At 35.3% G+C, this 19,601-nt stretch overlaps 1 protein-coding gene across 1 annotated transcript in view; it reads left to right on the top strand.

Moving 5' to 3' along the window:
* BRWD1 (bromodomain and WD repeat domain containing 1) overlaps positions 1 to 19,601 on the top strand; it is a 111,782-nt gene that overhangs the window by 27,545 nt on the left and 64,636 nt on the right. Inside the window, exons 14-19 of the mRNA XM_045540682.1 lie at positions 1,645 to 1,795; positions 2,051 to 2,185; positions 6,291 to 6,419; positions 6,594 to 6,819; positions 11,086 to 11,271; positions 16,701 to 16,884. Coding sequence (XP_045396638.1) covers positions 1,645 to 1,795; positions 2,051 to 2,185; positions 6,291 to 6,419; positions 6,594 to 6,819; positions 11,086 to 11,271; positions 16,701 to 16,884 — 1,011 coding nt within the window. The remainder of the gene's footprint in view (positions 1 to 1,644; positions 1,796 to 2,050; positions 2,186 to 6,290; positions 6,420 to 6,593; positions 6,820 to 11,085; positions 11,272 to 16,700; positions 16,885 to 19,601) is intronic.

Genomic DNA, 19,601 nt, shown 5'->3' with positions numbered 1-19,601 from the left:
GAATGAGAAGAAATACATACTGGAAAGTTGATAACCCTTGTTTGTAAACAAATTTAAAAAACTTTACCATTACATAAACATGTTACATCTCAGTGTGAAAATGAATATTGTCAGTCCTTGATTAGTTGAAATAAGGAGAATGGGAGTGAAGATAATTTGAAATCATATTCACCTATGAAGAGTTATTTGGCTAAACAGGAAGAAATGTCAGCATGAACAAAGAATTTTAAAAATGAGACTGAAAAAACTGCTTAGTTATCATACTCCATTCACAGAGGGAACTTATTCTATAATTTTGTTCATGATGGTAATAATCTTTTCTCATTTAAAGTTTTACTGTTTTCAGCCGAGCATGGTGTAATCCTAGCATCCTAGCACTTTGAGAGGCTGAGGCAGGAGGATTGCTTGAGGCCAGAGTTCGAGACCAGCCTAAGCAAAATAGCGAAACCCTGTCTCTGCAAAAATACTCTGCAAAAATACAAAAAAAATTGCTGAATATGTTGTTGCACACTGTAGTCCCAGCTACTTGGGAAACTGAAGCAAGAGGCTCACTTGAGCCCAGGAGTTTGAGGTTGAAGGAAGCAGCACTGCACTCTAGCCCGGGTAACAGAGTGAGAGACCCTGTCTCAAAAAAAAAAAAAAGTTAACTTTGAATCTTGAAAAGCAGAATCTTCTATGTGTAAGAATTGATAGATACGTTTGTTTTAGTGTTCTAATTTAGGCTAATAAAGTTGATGAAATGCAGCATGTCTGTTAGTAGATTCAGAGTTATTAATTGGGAAAGCCTTTTAGTTTAAAGTGAAGAGTAGAGTCTTAGCCTTTATTCCATTTTATCTCTTAATATTATTCTCTCCCCTGCTCCATCTCCAACCAATCTTATTAGAATTACTCTTTTATGTTCCATAGGTAGCTGTTACATAGCGCTTATTCCATATAGCTGTTTTCTGTTAATTAAAATGTTATTAAATGCTTATAATTTTTTGAAATGTGTTCTGTGATTTCAGAACCAATTAAGCCTTTCTCTACCCTCTGTTTACTATTGACTAGTTTACAGAGAAACTTTCCATATCAGTTTTATAAAGCATGCAAAACATTGCAGACATGTGTATCCAAGACCATTCATGCCAAGGGGCCCATGGGAATAGTGTGTAGGGAAGTTATGTAAAGAGATGAGTACAGTCTCATTTATAGTTCAACAATTTAAATGTGTCGGGTATTTTTCTAAACATTGGGGATATGAAGGTGAATCATGTTTTTTGTTTTCCTAAAATTTTTTTCATTCTCTGGAAAGAAATGGTTGAAAGTAAGTGGTAGCAATAGGACTGGGGTCAAGAGAAGGGAATAATAGAAAAGTGGGAGGAAGAAAAACCTTTGCTTTCATAAGCAGCAGTGGTGTCCTAAAATTTGCTCTTATTCAATCTCTGAACTGCTTCTAAATTATCCTCTCCCCTTTAGGTTTTTCCCTAGTGTGTTTCTAGATAATCTTTTGTGGGTCATATGTGATGAACCCTCCAAAGGGTTGACAAAATAGGCATATAAATTGGATTTGTTTAGTTATTTTTGTATCTGTAATCAGATATTATATACATTGTATAGCCTACCATCCAAATGAGTTTATGTACACATCATGTTTTTTTTTGTTAGGGACTTATCTTCAGAAGAGGAAAGATTTATGAAACCCAAAGTAACAATGATAGCTTGGAATCAGAATGATAGCATTGTTGTCACAGCTGTGAACGATCACGTCCTCAAAGTGTGGAATTCTTACAGTGGACAACTTCTTCATAACTTGTTGGTAGGTAGTTTGTATACAATATGACAAATGAGATTTTTTGTACTACAATCTTATTTTTGAAGCTATAAAATTAATATCCTGAATAAGTTTTTTTCATTTAAATCATTGAGTGACTGGACATTTTTATGTATAATTATAAATTATTGTCATCAATAGATTTTTAAAAGCCCTTATATGCTATAATAGTATGTGTTTTTAAATTTTCAACTTGTGACTTGTAAACCCTCCTTAATGTTATGACTTTGTTGAATAAAGGGACATGCTGATGAAGTGTTTGTTTTGGAGACACATCCCTTTGATTCCAGAATTATGTTATCTGCAGGACATGATGGCAGCATATTTATATGGGATATTACAAAAGGCACTAAGATGAAACATTATTTTAATATGGTAAGTGATGTGATGTATCTCTTTATGCATGTTTGCATTAGAGTATTTGGATTATAAGGTTTAGCCAGATACTGATGTGCATGTTTTGGCAGTTTGTATTTCTATAAATCGGGATACTCAACGCCCAATAAATACCTAATAACTGTGTGTACATACATAAATGAAATTTTTGTACAGTTGATTTATATGAGGGAAAGTTTTTCAAAAGTTAGCTGTTCAGCTTTTGGTACACTGTGTACTTAAATTGTCAAAATTGTGGTAATTATACAAACGATTTTGTCACTATTTGAATTTATTGAAATTTGATAAAAAATATAAAAAATAATTATTAGTAAAATAATATTCAGTAATGGAATATTATTCAGTAAACATCTCTGGGTGGTTGATGTAAAGATTAAACATCGTTGGGTTTTTCCAGCCATTTTTCTTTTGGCACATATATATTCTAGAACCAAGTTAGGCTTCTATTGTACATTTTTAGAATTTCTCTTACATACCCACAATTATAGTTATTAATCAGCAAATTTAACATTAATAAAATAATGCTGTCTATTCTAGATCTATATTTAAATTTTGTGAATTGTTCCAATAGTCTTTTTAGGTATATTTTGCTCATTGGACCAGGATCCAGTTGAAGCTAATTCATTGCATTAAGTGGTTATATATCTCCAGTTTTCTTTAATTGTCAGCAGCTATACTCGGGCATTTATTTCTTTGTTGTCCATCAGCTTTTTTTTTCTTTTTTTTTTGAGACATAGTCTTGCTCTGTTGCTCCGGATAGCGTGCAGTGGCATCAGGATAGCTCACTGCAACGTCAAACTTCCTGGGCTCAAGTGATCCTCCTGCCTTAGCCTCCTGAGTAGTTGGGACTACAGACACAGGCGTGCACCATGGTGCCTGGCTAATTTTTCTATTTTTAATAGAGACAGGGTCTCTCTCTTGCTCAGGCTGGTCTCGAAATCCTGAGCTCAAGCAGTCCTTCCTCAACCTTCCAGAGTGCTAGGATTACAGGTGCGAGCCACCATGTCCAGCCGCCCATCAACTTTTGGTGAGGATAGGCAAGTAATGTCACAGAATGTTCCTTTGTTGTGTCAGATATTTCCTTTTTTTTTTTTTTTTAAACAAAACGGGATTTTGCTCTGTTGCCCAGGCTCTGGACTGCTGTGATTCAGTCCTAGGTCATTGTAACTACTGACTGTAATCTCAAAACTCCTGGGCTCAGGCTATCCTCCTGCCTCAGTCTCCCAAGTAGCTGGGACTATGGGTGCTCCCCACCACACCCAGCTAATTTTTTTTTTATTTTTGTAGAGACAGGTCTTGCTGTGTTGCTCAGGCTGGTCTCAAACTCCTGGCCTCAAGCAGTCCTCCAGCTTTGGCCTCCCAAAGTGCTGGGATTACAGGTGTAAGCCACCGCCCCCGGCTTGTCTGATATTTCTTGATGATAGATTCTGTTCCACGTTTTTTTGGTGTAGCAAAACAAATGATTTGTGTCCTCCACCATATTGTGAGGTACATGATATTTATTTGCCCCATTATTGGTAGTGATAATTTTAAATATTTGGTTAAGGTGGCTTCTGCTAGATTTCTCCACTGTAATTATTTTCTCCGTTTTAAAATATTAATTCTTTTCAGTAGGTCCTTTTAGACTATAAATATCTTGTTTCTGATTAACTTTTTATCCGCAGATACATCCATTGAAAATTTTCTAATTGAGTCATTATTTTCATATTTATTAGTTGGCATCCTTGCACATAGTTTTGTGATCTTTTTTTATTTTATGTAAAATCCTTTTTTGAAATACTTAAATATTTTAAAAGAACTTACAAATATATTTTTGAGTAGAAATTCAGCCTGTCTCAGAAGAAAGTAACTTATGTAATTTCCTATTATTAATTATTTAAGTGGTTTGTAAAATATGCATGGCAATAACACTTTAGATATCCTTGTATGTGATTATTTCCTTAGGTTAAATTCTGAAGGAATTATTGTTAAAATAGTTTTAACATTATTAAGGCTTTATATGTGAGATAGGTTTTGAGAAATTACTCTTCACAATTTATATTGAGTTCTAATTCTAAGTGTAATTAATTTTTGAGGCAGTATAGTAGCAGCCTATAGATGAGTGGTTCTTAGACCTTTGATTGAAGGCCATCCTGATCTATGTTGTTCACATGTGGGTTTTTTTTTAACCTTAAAATTTTTAATATGTTCATTCTGGACAGTTTCATAACAGTTTAAAATGCGTTATTTATTAAGATTAAATGCACTCTAAAATGTTTCGAATAGCCATCACCAAGCTACAAATACTTAAGTAGCGATCTCTGAAAGCTGCATCTGTGTGTATTCAAATTACTGGAAAAAGAAATTGGATAGTGTATAATTTTTCTGTGGTCATAAAATTTGTAGGATACATCCATTACCTTAACTATCCTTTAAAACTCAATAAGAATGTTACATCCTGAATTTAACTTACCAAAACAAAGAACCACCTTAATTTAGGCTTTAAGCAGAATATAAGATGGATAACCTCTAAGCCAAAGAATAATCTGAAAAAAGTCTCAAGTGGGCAATAATGATCTTATTTCCAGTCAGATGCCCAAAATTGGCCTTACTTACTGAGTTCTCCTCACCTTTACTGCTCAGCTGAGAGAGTCTTAATTCTCTAATTCTAGACATACTACACAGGGTTGTCAATTACTAACAGAAACAGTATTTCATGAATACATAATAAACTTTAATGTGACATTGAATTGTTCTCCAGGCACAGTTGCAGGTTGCATTTTGTCAGGAATCATTGTATAGGACTCTTCAAACTACAGGTAAAAACCCAAGTCTGGCTTGCTTTGCTTAGATAGGTTTGCCCACTTGGGTGAACATTCTTCTTAGCAAGTATCCCTAGAAAAGCTCTTGGTGCAGTTAGGTCCACATGTATGATGTATGATCTTCGGCTTGCCAGCTTTGGGCTCTTGCTACCCCCTCCCCTCCTGCCTCTGCTTTACTATGACTGGAGGCCTCAGGCCAGGGGTGCAAAGTGGTACAAAGGTGCAGGTGCAGAAGAAGTGGCTCCTGGAAGGACCATGTGGACAAATCTGTGTTCCCATGTTTTAATGATCAATTGGAGGGGAAAAATATACATTTTTTCACTTTTTGCATTATGAGGGAATACAAATTTGTATTCATATCTTACTCAGCAGTACCCGAATATCCATTAACTTTATTTTTGCTAATTGGCACCCATTTATGTGTAGTACAGCAATAGTGAAGTGTCACTTTTCAAGCAGTTACTCATTTAGACACTGATGTGAATTTGTTTTGGTAATTAATGAATGATTGATTTTTCCAACACTGAACACACTTATCTTAAAGTTTAGTTATTGGAAAGTTAAAGGCCCAGACAACAAATATGCATAGCTTTTCACTGCAGAGTTAAGCCAGTAACTAACTTAACTATAAATTGATAATGTTAAATGTGTTTAAAAGGAAGAATAAAACAGTTTAAAAGTAATCTATTTAAGGTAACATGATACAGTTAGAACATCTTTCCTGAAATCTATGATGGTTTGAAGTAAGGTAGCTGTAACTGCTAGCATTTACATATATGTACCCTTGAGACTTGGCAGCATTGTCAAATTTTGCATGGTGGTCAGTCATCTTAGTAGTGAGTTGAAGTAGAGCTCTCCTTAAATTCCAGAAAAGTGTTGATTTTGGTTCATGAATACCAAACTTTGTTAATCTTCAATTGTTTACCTACTAGATTATTATCCTTTTATTATATATTAAAACAAAAGTTTATGAAATTGCTTGTCACTCACTTGTAAGAAGTAAAGAAAGACTTCACTTTGGATTGATTTATTAGCCTTCATTTGATCATTTGGAGAAGTAGTGCTTAGAAGATCTTTCAAGATTTTTTATCTAGGCCAGTAGTATCTAGAATGAACTTTATTTTCTGATAATATTAGTTGATGTATATGCTTAGTGCAAAATTTGTTTAAAATTTTTTTTCAAAAGGGTTATATTGTCACATGTTATCTACATTAAAAAAGTTTATATAGCAAAAGCACTTGCACAGAATTGGTCCTAACTTGTTTCTCTCTGGGTTTCCTAGATTGAAGGGCAAGGACATGGAGCTGTATTTGACTGTAAGTTTTCACAGGATGGACAACATTTTGCCTGTACAGATTCTCATGGGCACCTTCTGATATTTGGTTTTGGATGCAGCAAACCATATGAAAAGGTCATTTTTAATACTTTCTTGTAGCATGTAACGTATATAATTATGAGCTATGTTTTAGAAATATTTTAGCTGTACTGATTTGATTTCTTCTAGTTTTAACTAACCTGTTTAATATTTATTTTCTTTTACATGTACCAACCTCAACATGTTACCCTGCGAACTTCACTTTTCTAGATTCCAGACCAGATGTTCTTCCATACTGACTATCGACCACTGATTAGAGATTCTAATAATTATGTCTTAGATGAGCAAACTCAGCAGGCTCCTCATCTTATGCCTCCACCATTCTTGGTAGATGTAGATGGAAATCCTCATCCAACTAAGTATCAGAGATTAGTACCAGGCCGAGAAAATTCTGCAGATGAACATTTGGTTCCTCAGCTAGGCTATGTGGCAACAAGTAAGCGTAATTTTTTTTTTTTTAAGTTTTTTATTTGAAAACTTCAGAGTAATACAAAGAATTCCCATACTGTTAGATTTACCAATTGTCAATATTATGCAGTACTTGTTATCATTTTCTCTCTCTATATATATATTGTTTTAACCATTTGAGACTTAAGTTCAGGACCTCATACACCATTTACCCCTAAATACATATTTTGTAAGAATGATATTCTCTTATGTAACCATAGACAGTTATCAAAATTAGGACATTTAACACTCAGCACTACTATCAAAACTATAGTGTGTAATCACATTTTGCCAGTTATTCCAATAATGTCTGTTAAAGATTTTTTTTTCTCCCCTGATTTCAGTTTGGGACCACATATGATACTGATAGATTTGAAGATTATACATCAGGAATTTTAAACAGTACCTCAATTTGGGTTTGTCTATTTCTTCTTGATTAGGTTCAGGTTATGCATTTTTGACAGAATACAACATACATGATGTTTTAGTCTTTCTAAAGTATCACGTCAGGATGCTTATGACTGTAGTTTGTGCAATTATGATTATAGTTTGTCCAGTTATTGGTAATGTTTTCCTTGAACACTTGGTTAGTGTGGTGTTTGCTAAGTTTCTTCACTATAACGTTACTATTTTTCTCTTTTTGTAATTTGTGGGGAAATATGTGAAGACCCTACTCCTTGTCAAACTTTACCCATAAATTTTAGGATCCATTGATTTTTGCCTGAATCAGTTATTAATATGAAGGTTGCAAAATGGTTATTTTCTAACTTCATAGCACTCCACCAAATAACACTGCATAGGACTGTCCGCTACTCATCATTTATTTATTGGTGTGGTTCATTAAGTTTTAGTATGGACTCACGGGTGGTTACATAGTGGGTTATAATTACTGTTACCATTTTGCATCTCTTATTCTTCGATTTGACTCTGAGAGCCTCTTTTAGCTGTCCTTTCTCAAGTTCTTATTAATTTTCAGTCACTTCCTTCATTTCCTGGTTCAAGATGTTCCAGGCTTGTCTTGTATTTTCTTTGTCCTAGCCAAGTGCAGAGTTTTTTGTTTGTGTTAATAGCAGTATAGTTGCAGTATTTCTCTCTGCAGATACTAAGCAAAGAAAAAGTGCTATTTTGTTTGGATGAGGTTTAATTTACTGCAGTTAAATTGCCAACTATATTTAAGGTTAAAGCTTAATGTAAATCACTACATGTGTAGTATTTCAAATATTAAGTTCATTTTTTATTAGTTTTATTGAAGTATAGTTTATATATAACCGAATTCACCAATTTTAGGTATACAATTCAAATGAGTTTTGACAAATGTTAAACAATGTAACTGCCACCATAATCAAGATATAAGACATTTCTACTGGCCCCTAAAAGATCCCAGGGCTTGTTTGGAGTCAGTCCTCTCCCTTTTCCCAATCCCTTGTAACTACTGTTCTATTTTCTGCCACTTTAATTTTGCCTTTTAAGGGAATTTCATCTAAATAGAATCATATAGTATGTAGTCTTTTGTGTCTTGGCTTTGGCTAAGCATGGTCCTTTTGAGATTTGTTCATGTTGTTGCATGTAGCAGTAGTTTGTCCCTGTTTATTGATTGGTAATGCCCCATGGGATGTATTGATATATCATCATTTGTTTATTCATTTACTGACAGGTAAAGGACATTTGGCTTATTTCCAATTTGAGAATATTATGAAGGTTGAATGTCTTCAGTTCTATCAATTTTTACTTTATTTTAAAGCTCATTCATTAGATGTCTACACATTTTGGATTATATGTCCTCTTGATAAGTTGATTATTTGATCATTATGAAATGTTTCTCTGTAACTCCAGAAATATTTTTTGTTTTGAAGACTATTTTATTTCATTTAAGTCCAACTTTTTTGTGTTAGTGTTGGCATGGTTTATCCTGTTCAATTCTTCTAACCTATCTGTATCTTTATATTTAAAATAGGTTTCTTGTAGGCAGCATATCAAATCTGATAACTTATCTTTTAATTGGAGTTTGTAGACCATTTACATTTAATACTGTTAGTGTGATAAGGTTTGAATCTACCCTTTGTTTTCTCTTTATCCCTTCTGTTCTTAGTGCATTTTCCTTTTTTTTTCTGCCTTTTTGGGAGTGATTATTTTTTAGTGTTCCATATTGTGACAGAGGAACTGGCCTGGGGAAAAAAAAAACTCTTTGGAGAACTGAAACCTACATCCCTGCCTCAAGCCAGTGGTAGGGAGGAACAGGGAGAAGGCCTTTTTTTTTTTTTTTGAGACAGAGTCTCACTCTGTTGCCCGGGCTAGAGTGAGTGCCATAGCATCAGCCTAGCTCACAGCAACCTCAAACTCCTGGGCTTAAGCGATCCTACTGCCTCAGCCTCCCGAGTAGCTGGGACTACAGGCATGCGCCACCATGCCTGGCTAATTTTTTCTATATATATTTTTAGTTGTCTAGATAATTTATTTCTATTTTTAGTAGAGACGGAGTCTTACTCTGGCTGGTCTCGAACTCCTGACCTCGAGCAATCCACCCGCCTCGGCCTCCCAGAGTGGTAGGATTAGAGGCGTGAGCCACCGTGTCCGGCCGTGGCCTTTTATTTTTATCCCAGGTGATGCCAGCCCCACCAGGTGGGTGGCTGGCAGAATTCACAGGCTTTGTCTTTGGCAGAGATGGGACAATTAGAATAATTAACCACAGTAACTGCCCGAAGCTGAGAAGCTCTGTTTTTCTGCCTATGTTCAGGAAAAATTTGGATTTTGAGATGATAGTCTGTCTTTTTCCTGCCTTTTCTGGCAAAGATAATAAATCTCTTTCCTTCTCCCCAAAAACACTTGTCCTTGTTCTTCTGATTCAGCCTCATGGACAAGTGCCGAGCTTTTGGTAACAGGAGAACTAGAGTTGTCTTTTTGTTGAAAGCTTAAAAGGTCTTTATCTCTTTTTTTCCTTAAGACAGTAGATAAGAAATTAAGTCACTGCTTTTCTCTACATCAGAAATCCCCCAGAGTTGCTCTATTCCAGTCAGAGACCTGGGAAATAAAATTTTAGAGAAATACGTTGAGTATAAATAAATGAGGGGCAGGCTGGGTGAGGTGGCTCACGCCTGTAATCCTAGCACTCTGAGAGATGGAGGCCCGAGGAGTGCTTGAGGTCAGGAATTTGAGATAAATAAATGAGGGGCATTAGTGTGAAACAGTGTAATAAAATTTTATAGAAGTAAAATGTTTCTGTGCTTCACTTACAGGGATTTCAGAGGCTGGGTTGAGGTTTTTGTGGTATATAGTCCCTTAAAGGAAGGAGTTTTTGTTTTTTTAAATTTCAGAATATTAAGGTATAAACAATTTGGTTACATGATTTGCTTTTGTGCAGTTTGAGTCAAAGTTGTAAGTGTGCCCATCACCAAGATAGTGTGCACTGTCCACATTAGTTGTGTATTAACCTGTCCCCTTCCCCTTTGGTTTCTGTTGAGTTTTACTACCATATGTGCGCATGGGTGTTGATTGATTAGTTCCAATTTAATAGTGAGTACATGTGGTATTTGTTTTTCCATTCTTGCCATACTTCACTTAGAAGAATAGTCTCCAGCTCCAACCTGGTTGTTACAAAAGGTATTAGTTCACCATTTTTTTTTTTATGGCTGAGTGGTATTCCATAGTATACATGTACCATATTTTATTAATCCACTAATGTATTAATGGGCACTTGGGTTGATTCCACATCTTTGCAATTGTGAATTGTGTTGCAGTAAACATTTGCATGCATTAAGGAAGGATTTTGTTCACTTTGAATCTCTTCTCTGATTTAATTAGTTATGGAGGTGTAGGGCATCTTTTTTTGTTGTTTTTGTTTTTTTGAGACAGAGTCTCACTCTGTTGCCTAGGCTAGTGGCATCAGCCCAGCTCACAGCAACCTCAAACTCCTGGGCTCAAGCAAGCCTCCTGCCTCAGCCTCCTGAGTAGCTGGGACTATAGGTGTGTGCCATCACACCTGGCTAATTTTTTCTATCTTTAGTAGAGACAGGGTCTCACTGTTGCTCAGGCTGGTCTCAAACTCCTGACCTCAAGTGATCCTCTGTCCTCGGCCTCCCAGAGTGCTAGGATTATAGGTATGAGCCAACGTGTGTGGCCTAGGGTATTTTTTTAATTGGTTATTTTTTGAAAATGGGAATTCTGCCAATTTTTAATGTGTTTTTAATTGTAGTCTAATGAAAGCTTTTTTTGTTTTCAGCTCATATAATGATTATATATTTATTTATTGAATTTGTAGGTGATGGAGAGGTAATTGAACAAATTATAAGCCTACAAACCAATGATAATGGTGAACGAAGCCCAGAGTCTAGTATTCTTGATGGAATGATAAGACAGTTGCAGCAACAGCAAGATCAGAGAATGGGAGCAGATCAGGATACTATTCCAAGTGGACTTCCAAATGGAGAAGAAACACCCCGAAGAGGTAATAAAGTATAAGAAATATTTTACTTTAATATGGCTGCATTGAAATTCAAGAGTGAATGAAGTCTTTGTCAGGTACATACAGTGTGAAAAACTTAAGTAAGCAACATATTTTTACAATTTAGATAATATGAAGGTAGCTATATTAGGTATAAAGATGATGTAGTAACAAATGGGCATTTGATTTTCAAGTGCTATCAAAGGCTGCTGAAACCTTTTTTGCTCTAAAAATAGAGTATTTACAAAATTGTGTTAAACAGTAGCAAATAGTTTTTTTTAAAAGGAAAACTTAGTTCTAGCTTTGCTTTGCTTTGTTGTTGAGTTTTTGAAAAACTGACTGGGTAGAGTGGAATTTTTCTTACTAAATCAAAAGGCTTGAACCGAATTTTCAGTGCTGAGGCCTTGATAGAGCAATGTAGAAATAGGTAGTGGGAATAATTTAGAGAAAACTAGTGATTGTTATGTAAATGAGAACTAACCCTGGGAAAGGTAAATGTCTGCTGAAGATTAGAGACAATGCCATAAAATCCCAACAGTGCCACAAAGACATTCCTTGCCACAAAGGCAATCCCTGCCATCTCAAACCTGCCTGGGGCAGTTAGCCATCAATTTATTTTTTTATTTTTTTGAGATGAGGTCTGGCTCTTGCTCAGGCTGGTCTCAAACTCCTGAGCGCAAATGATCTGCCCACCTTGGTCTCCCAAGTGCTAGGATTACAGGCGTGAGCCACCGCACCCAGCCAATTTAAACATCTATATCTATATGTTAAAAAATCATTTTGACCAAATGTTTCTACTTGGTTGTGGGAAAATTTGCCTTTTCTTCTATGTTGACTCTTTTTTTTTGTTTTTTGAGACAGAGTCTTGCTCTGTTGCCCCTGCTAGAGTGCAGTGGCATCAGCCAGGCTCACAGTAACCTCAAACTCCTGGGCTCAAGCGATCCTCTTGCCTCAGTCTCCCAAGTAGCTGGGACTACAGGTGTATGCCACCACACCCAGCTGATTTTTTCTATTTTTAGTAGAGACAGGGTCTCGCTCTTGCTCAGGCTGGCTATATTGACTCTTAATTCTTGTTTTCTAATGGCAACTAATGGGAAAATAATTTAATTTACAGAAGTCTACTTTGAACAAACTAATATATGGCCAGGGAATGTGTGCCTTTATCTGGAGAAGGAAACTATTAAAATATATTGGCCTACTTATTTCCTTGCTCTTTTATCACTCAGTATTGTTCTCTGGATGGTTTCTTCAGGTCCCTGTCTGCCCTGTTCCTTTTTTTTAAAATAAGTGCCTAATGCTTTTAAGTTTTACTTCTTTCTTTTATATACTGAATTATTTTGGACTGGTACACAGAAGTGTCAGTCAACCCTTTGTTTATGACATTCTCTTACTGGGTCACACACGCTCGTCTTTTATTTGTTTGAAATCATTGTAATAACCTACATTTATATTTATGTGGTCTTCCTTGATTTCCCTCTCCCAAGGTAACAATTGTCCTGGATCTTATGTAGGTCCTTTATTTGCCTTTTTAGTGATATAATTTTGATGTTTCCAAATGCATTATTAAAAAAACATTTTTTTAACTTTATTAAAAGGATATTGGGTTGTATGTATTCATTTGGGGTTTTTTTACATAATGTATTTCTAAGATTGCTTCCCTGTTGTATCAGATTCATTTTGACTGGTGTGTATTTCATTGTGTGAATATATCTAATTTTATTCATTCAGTGGGCATTTGGGTAATTTTGAGGTTTTGTTAATCATGAACAGAAATGGTATTAACAGTCTTATGTGTCTCGTATACATTTGAAAGAATTTCTCTTGAATATTAATCTAGGGGTGGAAATGCTAGATATAGTCATGTGAGCTTTCAGCCTTGTAAGATTATGCCAAACTGTTGTCCACAGTGGTTATACAATTTCTACTCCCAGTAGCAGTACATAAGGAATGCTGTTGATTCACTTCTTCAGTATTTGGTGGTTTTAGATTTCTACCATTCAAATAGGTGTCAGATGGTAATGCAGTTTGGATTTGAAATGTTTCTTTATCACTAATAAGGTTGAATGTATATTTTTTGGTCGTATTTGGTTCCTGTTTCTTTTTTTCTTCTATTTATTTTACAGTGTTTATCACATTTCTTATTTGAAGTTCTTTGGGAAACCTAATCCTGTGTTGTCATGTCTACTGTTACGTATCACTGTGTTATTTTGGATTATAACCTCATCTTCAGGAGGAAATTATCAATGGGAATGATGGGCAGCCAAAGTTGAGAACTTATCTTTCCAGATGGTTTGTTGGATATTACCAACCTGGGTCCTTTTTATAGTAAAATATTTTTATTTATATAAGAAGCTTTATAGAACAGTGAATTAAATATCTGACAAATTGCCTTTACTGAAAAGAACAAAATGGTATAAAAATCAGGCTACTCCAAAGACATGTGGTTACTACACATAGGGTAAACTTGGTGGAAGACAGTATTATGATACGTGGGTCCTGCAAGGACCAATTCTTTCTGTAACTTAACCATTTTTGTAGTTTTTGGACCACATGGGTAATCTAATTTTAAGCCCCTCAATCAATATGAGGTACAGACCCATGTTTGTGAATTCCTAAGAAAGGTTTCCACCTTTTACCTGAATTCAAGCTGAGCTAGAACAGTTGTCTAGTCATCTTTTGCTGATAGGTGGATTAGAATTTTGTTTAGGTGTACCACAGCAAGTATTCGGGGTTTTTTTTTAGGTGAGGATAGTGGGCTGTTTATTTGCTGTGTGCTTGACAGGTCTAAGGTCTTTCTGTGTGGACATTAAAACTCAAGCCCTGTGTTACTGATTTGGGCAACTTTGTCAGGCTACTGCAGGTTCAGCTCATGATTTTCTTATTCAGCTTCCTCTTTGTTTCTAGCCTAAGGGGATTTACAAATTTCCTTATTCATTTAAAGGAGTATTTGTTATAACATACAATGCATTTCTGGGTGTCTGTCGAGGGAAGTTTTTTCAAGTTACATTGCTGAAACACAAAGATTGTAATTTTCATGTTTCTAAGGTTACTTTTGTCTGAACTTTATGGAATGATACACAGATATTTCTTATTTATTGGTCATGAAAATCTTTTACTTGTAAAATTGAGTTACTTAATTGCTTTCCCTTGGGCCTTCAAAGTTAACTACTTCACAGATGAATTTAAAAAATTCTTAGTGAAGTTATGCTAGTCTATTGACTAATCCTAGTCTGTTGCCTAGGACTGTAAAACCTAATAGCTATGTGAGGGTTTTTTCTTCTTAAACTTACAGTATAAGAATTTAGTTTTTCCAGTGTTTCTGTTGAAAATAATTATTCCTATAGGAAAGTTGGAAGAATAATACAGTAAACACTCACACATTCTTTAACTAGATTCATTATTTTGATACTTTCGCTTTGTCTCTTTTTGTATGTGTGTGGGTGCATGTTCCTGTATGTTTTTTTCTGAAACATTTGAGAGTAAGTTGAAGATTTATGACAATTTTTACCTTAATGTTTGCTCCTGTATCTTTCAAGTAGGAGGGACACCATCTTTCATAACCATAATACAATGATGGCACTAAACAAACTTTATGTTGATACAATAATGCTATCTAATGAGTTCTTAGTAACATTTCTACAGTTGTCCCAATATTGTCCTTCTTCATGGCTGTTTTTTAAATTTAGGATTTAATCAAGCCGTGTTCATTGTATTTAATTATTATGTCTCTTTTAATCTAGAAAGTTACCTCCTAGCACTGTTACTTTGAAAGGGTTCAGGCCTGTTGTTTCACAGGATGGATTTACCTTAATATGGATTTGGCTGATTATTTCCTTATGATTGGATTCAGGTTAAACATGTTAGGCAGGAATACTGAATAGTTAATGTTGTGTCCTCAGTGCCTCCTAGCAAGAGACACAAGCTGCATTCTTCTGCACCTTGCTGCTTTCCCTTAACATATTTTAGGAATCAATCCATGTCAATTCACAGTGTTACTTTGGATCCTTTTTATAGTTTTATAGTACTCCACTACGTAGAGTAACCAACCACTGTAATTTGTTTATGGGCATTTAGGTTGTTTCTTATACTTTGCTATTATAAACAGTGTTGTGATTAATAAACTTGTACATGTTTTCTTCACCTTGGAGAATAACACTATGACTTGGGCAGTTAAATTTAGAATTTATATTTATTTCTCAATTCAAAAAATGTTTCTTCGACATCAGTATAAATATTTTCATATAAATGTTTGCATTAATAACAGGGGCATTTAATGCTGTTTTTAGTTGGTGAAGCATAGTGTGTTCTGTAATGCAGATTGGTCCACATGATTGGTAAACGGAACGCAGTACATTGAAGAGTGCAGAAGTCGTTTTTACTCTGGGATTTTTCCCTAGGCAAGAAGAGCTGGCATAGCTGGAGTAGAATTACATAGCCTCCCACAGGAAAGATATAGCCCTCAGTTTTTTTTGTTGCATTAGTGCAGGAGCTCTTTCATATTATGTTTTAAGAAAATGAACATTTTGCCTGGGACTTCTTCCCCAGTGGCTACCAGCTCATGGGAGGTTACCCGTCCTCCAGGCTCAGAGCTTCGATGTTGCCTGCGTTGCCTCTTAAGCCGTTCTCTCAGCTCTGGTTTCAGAGCTGCCAGCATTTCCTCCCAGTATTTCATTTGTGTGAATTTTTAATATTCACTTTGGCAGCTGCCTGCCTGATGGCTCAGATTATCCTTTTTTTTTTTTTTTTTTTTTTTTTTTTTAGACAGTCTTTCACTGTGTCACCCAGGCTAGAGTGCAGTGGCATCATCCCAGCTCACTACAACCTGAAAGAAACTCTTGGGCTCAAGTGATCCTCCTCCTCCCTCAGCCTCCAGAGCAGCTGGGACTAGAGGCTCACATCACCATGCCCAGCTAATTTTTTTCCATTTTTTTGGCTGGATGGGGAGATGGTCTTGCTCAGGCTGGTCTCAAACTTCTGGCCTCAAGCTCCCAGAATGCTAGGATTAGAGGTGTGAGCCGTAGTGCCCGGCCTCACAATGTTGTAAAAGTTTTTGTTGTAAAGCCACTTCAGTCTGAGGACTGTGTCTACTCTGTCTTCACCGCTGATTTTTTCAAAAGACATTTTTTAAGTATGCAGTTTTGAAGAAGGCAAGGTTTTCAGGAATGCACATGTAATGGAAAAATGCTTGTACGTTTTACAATTTCAGAAAGTCTAAAAATTGAAATTGAGATTTAGTAGTTAATATTTGTTCAGTGTTCTGCATTTTGATATTAGTCATGTTAAGGTTTTTCTGTCAAAGTTTGTTGAGTAGATCCTTCTTTTGTTTAATTTTGGTATGTATCTTAGTAGGAGCAATGCATGCTTATTATGTGCTAATGTATTTTATTAGTTTGAGATTGTTTTAGAATTATTTCTTGACAATTTTTTCCTAGGTTTTAGAAGACTTAGCTTAGACATCCAGTCCCCTCCAAATATTGGTCTACGTCGCAGTGGACAAGTTGAAGGTGTTCGCCAGATGCATCAGAATGCCCCACGTAGTCAGATTGCTACAGAACGTGACCTGCAGGCTTGGAAACGAAGAGTGGTTGTACCAGAGGTACCGCTAGGCATATTTAGGTTTGTTTTAGGTTATCTATTTATATTGTTATTTCTGTCTCTGAAAATGTATTCATATGGTTATTTATACATCCTTTACTCCATTAATTGTGTAACAGAATCACATAAATATATTTTAGTAATGTGTGGGAATCTATTTTAATTGTGGTAGGGAAATTTTCAAAATTATTCTCTTTTCTACTTTGGTAAATTTTTTCAGAGCCAGTCTTGTTTTATCTATACGAATACCCATTTTTCTCCTTATTTTTCTGAAGGAAATTGCAGGCATAATATTTCGTACATTAGTATTTTAGTATGTATTTTTAAAAGATAAAGAATTGCTTTAAAATATAACTACAGTGCCATTACCATACCTTAAAATAAACTGTTCTCTCAGTATAACCAAATATCCAGCCCATGCTCATTTTTATTTTTTAATTTTTTTTAGGTAGGGTCTTGCTGTGTTGCCTGAGCTACAGTGCAATGGAGTCATTGTAGCTCACTGTAACCTCAAACTCCTGGGATCATGTGATCCTCCTGGCTTAGCCCCCTGAGTAGCTGGGACAACAGGCATGCACCACCACACCTGGCTAATTTTTAAATTTTTTTTGTACAAATGAGTCTTGCTGTATTTCTCAGACTGGTCTCGAATTCCTGACCTCAAATGATCCTACCGTGTAGGCTTCCCAAAGTGCTGGGATTACATGGTGCCCAGCCTCAGTCCATGTTTTAAATTTCCAGTTGTTTCAAATATCATAAATGTTTTCAGTTTTTTGCAAGGCTTTTGTAAGTGGTATAATTCTCTCAGAAGGCACTCATAATATCTAATTTTGAATTTTATGATGTTAGCAGCCATTGATGCTTAATGCCTAGATTCATTAATTCATTAAGTTTTAGAAACCAGTGTTGTTTTATTCTTCAGATATGACCAATTTGTTTTTCATTGTATAAATCATGTTGCTGGGATTCAATTTATTTCTGATATTCCTTTTTTTTTAATCCATAGGACTTGGCTTGATAAGATACTCCTTACTGATGTTAAAATTGTGTTTTCTCTGGCCAGGAGGAGCCCAAGAAGCTCCTCAGTCTTTTCCAAATGACTGTAGTAGTCTTCATAGCATCCTTACTGTCAGGCATGCTAAGATGTTATATAGTTCATCTTGTAAATGTTTTTACCTAGACCTGGAATTAGCCCTATTATTTTTTAGTGAGAAATGATATTTCATAATTACAGTCTGGGCAGTAGGATCTTTTCCACTGAGTTGTAATGTACTGATTTTGTATTAACATTGAAATGGAAGCAGCAAATACTTTTTTCAGTGATATCCAAAATAGTTTAGTATTCTGTCAAGTTTGTCTCAGAACAACTAATATCTTGAAGATAATTTTGTAAATTTATGTGTTTAGCCAGAAGAGTTTCAGTGATTGATTGGTCAATTAATGTATTGGATAGTACTTATATATTGTACAGTGATTTTGAGAAAGTTTTATAAGTACACAATAAAATTGTGAAAAGCAGAATCTGGAATTGCGATGAGGAAAAAACAGAAAATCACTATTGTGTATATAACATGCTATAAGTAAGCCTTAAATTTGTGTCTGAGCTTCATGGTCACTAGAACTCAAAGTATCATTTTGGGAAACTTTCACTGTCAAAACCAAGAGAAGCAAATGAGTATCAGGAGAGAAATACCTGAAGAATAATTTCTTAAGCACACAAGGATTTATTTTCTTATCTATAGGAAGACTGGAAATAGATAGTTCAAGGCTGGACTCGTGGTTCAACAGTTAATCAGTAACTTAGGCTCCTGTGTTTTTTTATCTCCATGTTGGAGTTTGGTTGGATTCTAACCTGAAGGTCACCCCATAGTCCAGGGTAGCTACTGAAGCTCTAGCCATCACGTATCTGTATTTATGATGTAGGTTGAGATTTAGGATGGGCAGATGGCAAAAAGGACATTTCTAGTCATGGGAACTTCTTTTAAGCAGTGGCATGGAGTTTCTGCTTATAACCCATTGACCAGAATGTTGTTGTTTGTCCATACTAAGCTAATGAGACTAGGTAACACAGTTTATATTTGGGGCAGTAAAGAACCTAGATAAAAATTGAGAGTCTGTTTATAAGGATGAAAAGGAGAATGGATTTTATGAGTCAGCTCTCTGCCATAATATAATTTTCACAAAGAAGAGCCTAACTCTTTATAGCATTGTATTCTAAAATAAAGCTCACATCGGATTTTATAAAGGAGATACTGATTGAAATGTGATAAGTGCCCTTGGCAATAGTCCCTATAGTGGAAACAAGGCTGAATTTTGCATAGCTGTGTATTAGGGTGTCATTTGATATGGATCAAGAGAATTTAAAAATTTGTTTTCTGACTATAAAAATATTATGTGTCCATTGTGAAAAATTTAGGTAATACAAAAAAGTGTGAAGATAAATAACCTTACTGTGCAGAGCTATGAGCTACATAATGCTCATAGCTACCAGGTGTACCTTGAGGAAAAAAAAGTGGTTTCCTTAGAAATCAGTTTTTATCTTTGTAGCATTTGCTTTTATACTTAGTTGGATGTCCAGTTATATCTTGGTGTGTGGCCAAAATGTCAGTCTTAGAAATTTTTCCTTTGGTATGTTAAAGTAAACAAAAACAAAGCCATGTGTTTTTAATAATCAAATTGGAGAGAAGAGGCATTCAGTCTTTTCCAGGGAGAAGAAAAATGATCTTTAGTACCTTCTT

The sequence above is a fragment of the Lemur catta genome, chromosome 1, assembly GCF_020740605.2.
Source record: "Lemur catta isolate mLemCat1 chromosome 1, mLemCat1.pri, whole genome shotgun sequence".
Classification (NCBI taxonomy): domain Eukaryota; kingdom Metazoa; phylum Chordata; class Mammalia; order Primates; family Lemuridae; genus Lemur; species Lemur catta.
This window is presented reverse-complemented; position numbering and strand designations above follow the sequence as displayed.